Source organism: Agrilus planipennis, unplaced genomic scaffold (assembly GCF_000699045.2).
Source record: "Agrilus planipennis isolate EAB-ADULT unplaced genomic scaffold, Apla_2.0 scaffold30, whole genome shotgun sequence".
Lineage (NCBI taxonomy): Eukaryota > Metazoa > Arthropoda > Insecta > Coleoptera > Buprestidae > Agrilus > Agrilus planipennis.
In genome coordinates, this window is record NW_020438923.1 from 1,269,412 (window position 1) to 1,276,510 (window position 7,099).

Here is a 7,099-nt window from a genome sequence, read left to right on the forward strand (position 1 = left end):
ATAGAAGTGACTTCTTTCTATTGAAGGCGACTCGACCCTGCGCTATCCTCTGCTTTATATCCCTACTACTCCATCATATCGTATTGAAATTTTAGGTAGTATTACATATTAAATTAATGATTTATTATCATTGTTGAAATTATAGAATTATACAACTGTAAAATTAGTATTTTGAGCGCTGCATTTTTATTGATCATCCGTTTGCTGACGTCAATATGACGCCAATGAAAAATGGAGAATGATTTGAAATAGGCGCGTTTTATATCGGTTTATTCCCTTTTAATCCCATTTCAAGTCCTTATATCATAAAAATATTTACGTATTAATAATTTCATTCCTTTTTGAGTTACGAATATGCTCGAATCACAAAAAAATGTCAAAGGATTCCAGAAATCTACACGGATAACGTTACAGAAAGTGTCAGAACTTGACAAGTAACCTGTCGCGCTTCTCTGTAACGTTAACGAGTGTTAAATTGCTAAAACAGAAAGAAACTGTGAATAATAATAATAACAACAGTAGTAGATATGGCGGCAGCTTGTGTATATAGTAGTAAATAGCTTTATACTAAATGTAATGAATTTTTAAATGAAATTATTAGGTGACATTAGGTCGAACGGCGTTAATTCAACTTTAGAGTGTCCCGAAATGGCTCAGTCGAATCCAGGCCCGACGAAGGAGGTCGAGTTCAACGAGTTTTACACAGAAGTATGGACGAGACAAAGGTACGTGATTGAAAATTTTACTTAAATAAACATGGTGTTGCTCCAGGTGAAAGAGATCGAAAAGCGCGATTCCGTTTTAACGCCCAAACAACAGATTGACAGGTTATTGAGACCTGGTTCCACATATTTTAACTTAAATCCTTTCGAAGTCCTACAAGTCGAACCAGAGACTCCTCTGGACGAAATAAAAAAGAAATATCGTAGATTGTCTATTTTAGTTCATCCGGACAAAAATCAGGACGACGCGGATCGGGCCCAGCAGGCCTTCGAGGTCGTCAACAAGGCTTGGAAGACGCTCGAAAATGACGAAACGCGCAAAAAATGCATGGACGTCATTGAGGAGGCCAAAGGACGAACGGACCTAATGGTAAGACCTCACCCAACTCATCCCAACATCCACGTAAACGAAAGTCATGCCAAATGACCTCAAAATCACTACCAAAATTATTTAACTAAATTCGATCGTTTATAGCTGACTGAAAAACGAAAAAAGGCGAAAAAAGACGGCAAAGACAGCATCCCCGAAGACGACCCCGAGAAGTACAAACATGCTGTTTATGTTCTCACCATGAAACTTTTTGCAGATATGGAAAGGAAACGAAGGGAGCTGGCGGCAAAAGACCAGGAAGAACGAAAACGGAAACGGGAAAAAGAGATAGAGGAAGAGGAGGCTGCTAAAGCTCAAAAGGAATGGCAGAAGAATTTTGAGGTGGGATAACCATTAATCTCCAATCTTGTTTGTGTTAGAGATCGAAATTTTTATTTTCCAGGATTCCAGACAGAGCCGGGTAGACAGCTGGTTGTCGTTTAAAGCCGGAAGTTCCTCAAAGAAGTCTACCAAGAAAATGAAGTCTTTCAAACCGCCAAAACCCAAGCCGGAAACCCGATAAATAAATTAGTATTTAGCGTTAGGTATTACAAGTGTATATATAAATAAATATACGTGTTCATGAATGTAACGAACATTTTAATTAATGATTATTTTAATTAAAATAAACAACTACTCATTTTTATAGAAATGATCATTTTATTAGCAATTACCCTCTTACATTCCAAAAAGTATCTAAAGAAGATAATCAATGGTATTTAAAAGAAATTGAATAAGTATCAGGAAGGTATAGACTAACAGGTCGGTTGAATAGGACCGAAAGGTCATAAATCAGTAATAACAGGTAGGTACTCCTGATAATGGGTAATTGAATAAATTAGTGAACGTTTTTGCAGAGTCTTTTTTATTGGACATTTTCCCAGTTACACCCCAAAAAAATATGCAAATAAGCAATCATTTCCGTTTTTAAAAAGAAACTGAAGTAGTATCAGGCAGGTAGAAAGTCTAACAGGTCGACTGAATAGGGCTGAGAGGTCGTAAATCAGTAATAACAGGTAGGTACTCCTTATAATGGGCAATGCTCGAAAAAATTGTTGAATATTTTTGAATAAATTAGTGAACGCTTTTGGTGTGTCTTTTTTATTACTTTACCAGAATTGCACCTTTTTTTCTCAAAACATTTAGTGTAGTCATTGAATTCTTCGAGAAGACTTATAATTCCTGATAACAATCTAAATTTCCAGGAATTTTTTTAAATTTCAAGAAAGAACTGCACCAAAAACGACCCAAAGAAATTAAAAATTCAATAAAATACAGACAAACAAATTATGAAAGTGTACGTTTTTATTACTATTTTTCATAAGTGAAGACGGCAAAGTTTAAGGTTCGATTTTACAAAATAGATTACGATTTTCGTTTCATTACTCCATTTATTACAAAATAATTATACTTTACGTCTTTTAGGCATATTATATGCTATCAAAAATCACCAGTAAATATTACAACAACAATAAAAATAGTAGGTAATAATGAAATATAGTATCATTGTTTATTTATTATATTCGGAAGGCGTAACGTATTATACAAACACACATCATAATACCGAATGTAAAAAAGGGATTTATACTTAGAAAAAATCTAAACACAAGTAACATTGTAAAGTGTCACAATAATACATAATTAATTAAACTATACATGCAAAAAAAAACATTTACACAAACAACCAATATAATTATTGCTTAGTTATTAATAAATAGGGAACCAAAAGGAATCGAATAATACTCCCGAGGAAAAGAAGGAAATTCCCAGTGTCGCAATTAATTTGCTATCATAATTAACGTAACCGTTTAAGCCGATAGGGACAAAATTATATTAGGAAAACGTGTACAAGAACGAAAGTTTCGTAAAAATTACGTAAAACACCATCAATCAACATCGAGATTTGTTCAAGAAATCTTATTCAACTTTTCGAAATATTTAAACATTTAATTTCGTGTTATGTGTAAAAAATAAACTGGCGGTGCATCAAACAACACAATTCATGAAAAAGCCGAAGTAAAACCCGCTTTTGGGAAGAGATTAATAATTGCAATATAAGGTCATTTAAAAAATCTCACTTTCAAGTCAAAGGTATTTACGTACTACATACTTACGTATGTAACGTCTACTAAAAATTTTCTTTTTGTACAAAAATAGTTGAAGAGTATGTTTTCGGTTATTAATTAATAAATAATCATTAATAAAGGGGATTGTTAGGTGGCTCGATAATCCAACGTGGGTCTCAGGGGGAGACATCCCTCTACCCAAAAGTTTGGGCGTTCCAGCATGCTCTTCCATAACGAGATCTCTTTCCCTGTAGAATCCATCCAATCAACAGGTTTCAGATAATGTTTACCTGAAAGATTTTCTTCAATACTTTATGTTTTCAAATTAGAAAAGAACCATCGTCGAAATGTCCTTTCTTTTCGGCTTTAATTAACTAAGTAGTCTCGAAAGATAACGTGGTACTTAATTTAATAAAAATTTGATTGTAAGAAAGATCATCCATTTCTTCTCTAATTTTTCGTGTTTTAACGTTATCTTCCATTTAATCGATAGAATCGATCGATTTCGATTTTCCAATTTCTTCAAATTTTCTTGTGTCGTATTTTGTATTTACACGTGCGTATTATTTCACACCAAAAAAAAAATTAGATCAACTAATATTTACACTTACCTTATGTATAAATGTGTTTAATACTTTAGAAAAAAAGTAAAAAAAAAGTTAGGAATACAAATTCTCATACTAACCGTTTAATTAGAGAGATGTTCATCAATTTTGTTACCTCACACTGAACATTAAAAAAAAAAAAACAGTCGCGAAAAGGGGTAGATTTATTTTTCGCAATTTTTGTCAGAAAATAATTAAGTAAGTTTTGCAATACATCGATCCAAAGAGTCAGGGAAAAAAATAGAATTTTTAGCGTTTTGGTACCCATCAATAGAAAATAATCATCACCCAACAAAAACAGTACGTAAATAAATAAAACACAAAGTAAATTTTTCATTAAAAAATAAAAACTAATGAAAAAGACTGACCTGTGCCCAAGGAGAACCTAACTCCTCCCAAAAATTCGTTACTTCCCAATCGATCGTGATCCCAAATGGTGAGTTCCAGACATCTTTCTGCGAGCTCTTGCAGTGTTACGTCTTCGTATACGAAAGTATGATTCCAGACAGGATTAACAGTTTTTCTTATCACAGGAGTTTTTTGTTTTGAGCTTCTACCTTTATCTGGTAAAAGGTAACTGAAAAGAAAAAGAAACCAAACTGCTTCAAACAGTTGAAAAACTAAATCTTTTGCAGTTTTTCCTGGATTTTGGATTCATGATGCGTACCTAGATATGCTGAAATTTATTTACCTTTTACAAAATGGATCCGAGGTTCCACTGGCTTTGATGGCGGTCAAACTTTTGGCCTCCTTGACCAGAACGTGAAGCGAACCGCGAGAATGTTTGCCTTTTTTCCGTATTGTCATGTCGGGTGGTACGAATTTTAGACCAACTAAAATGTCACCCTTGAACGACAAAATTTCATCGAAAGGCTCGGTCTAAAAACGTAAAAACAAAACTTGAGTTTAGGTCAGAATTCCCTAAAGTATTACATTATCCTCACCCTTTCCTGGAGGTTGTACCATTTGGGTGTGGGGTCGTCAAACACTTTATTCTCCAAAGCGATCATGACCTCCCCCAGGAAATCATTCCTACCAAACATATCTGAATGCCAAACGGTTAGCCACAAGGTTCTGGTTTCTATACTGTTTAGAGACATGTGGAATTTGAGTACCTCGTCGAAGATGGGGTTGAGGGTGTGCTTCTTCACCTTTGTTTTTCGTTTACCACTCTTCGACTTGTCTGGCAGAAGATAGACCTACAAATATCAACGGATTGATGACAAATGTTACGTTTAAAAGGGTCCATAAAATGGTACCTTTACGTATGGATCCGATCGATTTCGTTTCATGTCAACGGCCGCAAGATCTTTGCACTGTTTGATATGAATTTCGAGACAGCCCGCTTTGTAATTGTACTGGAGGCCAAACTCAACTTGACCCCTTACAGCCACCGTACCATATCTCCCTTCACCCGCCCCCGAATACACGCTTGCCATTGAATCGGAACGAATCTAAAAGACAAAAACAATCTACTAAAACCGAACACCAAAAATGGTTTCTGATTGTGAAACGTTCGAAAAAAAAATCGACTTTACCGTCGCATTTCTTTTAATGTTCCTGAAAGTAGGAGGTAAACTGATGTTACCCAAAGATTTTCGCCACATTTTAACCTTGTAATCAAACACTTAATCTACATTTAGTACTTATAGTAATTTTTTTCAGATCTAAGGAATAGAGACGTTTTATTCAGAAGTATGAGTTTGTTATAGAGATAACGACGTCAGACCAAAAATTATCTTACGTGCACCATTACAAAATTCGAGATTAATGTGATAAGACATATCTAAAATACTGACAAGGGTAAACACTAATAAAACTATTTGATAAACTTCCAATATATATGGGTAACATGTAACAATACTGATTTGTAAAGTGATCTACAAAATTCTTTTAAAAGTAGTTTCCTGGTTAAGAACTTTTAATTGTATTAATCAAATCAGAAATTGATTAGATAATGAATGCAAAGTATTCGTGAATATCGATTTGACCCAGTCATTGACACGTATACAATAGGAAATCGCGTAGAGGGTAGAATAACTATTAAAAATAGCCTCAACAGTATCGTGTTATTTATACTTTATTTGAAGGTATGAAGTCGTATTTCTGGAAGTCAAAAACATCTAATGGTGTTTTTGTACTGCTGCACAAATGCAAACGATAAATGTCAGTTATCTGATAAGGATCACACAACATTAAACTCTTTTGAATATATATGATGCATGGTAAGTCACTTACCAGAAAAAAACTGTCCTGCAGACGCCAGAAACAATAAAAACATGTTGTTAAATACATTAAAAAAAAAAAACAAATGTTCTGATTTATTAACCCCCAATCTTAAGTCAATTCGTTTATAATACGAATGTCTGTTGATGTAGTAGTTGTGAATGAAAGGGAGACAGGCAATGTCGTGCAAAACTCACCCCTAACGTAGACAAACATGACCGAGTCTGGTGGATACCAAACATCCTGTCGATGTCATCATCACGCCATTCTGAATTCGATCGAGTCACCCTTCTTCCACCTGGGGCCACGGGACTTGGGGTTGCACTCTTGCTTAACCCCCTTCCGACCAAAGTAGGCGACGAACTCGCTTCCGAAATGTTAGCATCATCTAGAACAAATTAAAAGAAAAAATTCACTTTTTACATATTTACTAGGCCACTACTCTAGATACCAAATATTTTTGCACTGGTTTATCATGGGTTAATTTTCTCCCCCTTCCATCCCTGCTTATTCTCAACGGGGTTAAAATCTCTTTAACATTCTAAAAACAATTACCGTTTTTCTTCCGTTTTATCGAATGTAAATTGTAGCATTAATGTGGTGTATTTGGACAGATAATTTCATGATAAATAAAAAATGCACTGTTTCGTCCGGGATTGCGGCATTTATTTAATGCAAGCTTTTAACTAGATTAACTCACCAAATCCAATTAGTTGGTTAGCTGGCTCGCCCGTCGACTTGATGGATTCAGTACCAGTTATGGAAAATAAATAACGAACTTTTTCATTTTCGTTTAATAGACGATCGCGTTCCCCCAATTCTACCACGATATTGTCGCTTTTGGGTTCTACAATTTCAGGCAGATTTCGACTGAACTCTGCCTATTAATTCAACATTTAAAAACTTATTTGAGTTTTGGTACCAATAATTATCATAGTCGTACCCTACACTCATTATTCAAAAGTAAAAAGTTGGTGTGTTTGGCACCTCCACCATTTTTACATTTAATTTATTGCAATTAAATTTTAATATGTAATGAATAACAACAAGACCTAGTGTCTACAGGCCCAATTAATTATTTTGTTTTGTTATATAGATTTTTTGCAATAA

At 34.5% G+C, this 7,099-nt stretch overlaps 2 protein-coding genes across 6 annotated transcripts in view; one reads left to right on the top strand and one right to left on the bottom strand.

Annotated features, from left to right (window-relative positions):
- Positions 1 to 157: 157 nt before the first annotated feature.
- On the top strand, positions 158 to 1,717 carry LOC112903875 (dnaJ homolog subfamily C member 8-like). Its single transcript, XM_025973878.1, has 4 exons — positions 158 to 708; positions 772 to 1,092; positions 1,198 to 1,434; positions 1,496 to 1,717. The coding sequence occupies exons 1-4, from the start codon at positions 589 to 591 to the stop codon at positions 1,613 to 1,615; spliced, it is 798 nt and encodes a 265-aa protein (XP_025829663.1). The 5' UTR covers positions 158 to 588; the 3' UTR covers positions 1,616 to 1,717.
- Positions 1,718 to 2,595: 878 nt separating this feature from the next.
- Positions 2,596 to 7,099, bottom strand: part of LOC108732263 — a 30,378-nt gene continuing 25,874 nt past the window's right edge. For all 5 annotated transcript variants that reach the window (XM_018462954.2, XM_025973874.1, XM_025973876.1 and 2 more), the window contains 6 exons: positions 6,187 to 6,377; positions 5,023 to 5,217; positions 4,708 to 4,962; positions 4,455 to 4,642; positions 4,132 to 4,340; positions 2,596 to 3,448 (listed from right to left, as the gene is read on the bottom strand). In XM_018462954.2, coding sequence (XP_018318456.1) covers positions 3,306 to 3,448; positions 4,132 to 4,340; positions 4,455 to 4,642; positions 4,708 to 4,962; positions 5,023 to 5,217; positions 6,187 to 6,377 — 1,181 coding nt within the window. In that variant the 3' untranslated portion in view covers positions 2,596 to 3,305. The remainder of the gene's footprint in view (positions 3,449 to 4,131; positions 4,341 to 4,454; positions 4,643 to 4,707; positions 4,963 to 5,022; positions 5,218 to 6,186; positions 6,378 to 7,099) is intronic.

Bases quoted from the DNA above. Each gene is read 5' to 3' on its own strand.
- LOC112903875 (XM_025973878.1), top strand. From the start codon at position 589: ATGAAATTATTAGGTGACATTAGGTCGAACGGCGTTAATTCAACTTTA. The intron at 709-771 runs GTATGGACGAGA...GTGTTGCTCCAG, and splicing joins TCAACGAGTTTTACACAGAA to GTGAAAGAGATCGAAAAGCG. The intron at 1,435-1,495 runs GTGGGATAACCA...TTTATTTTCCAG, and splicing joins AATGGCAGAAGAATTTTGAG to GATTCCAGACAGAGCCGGGT.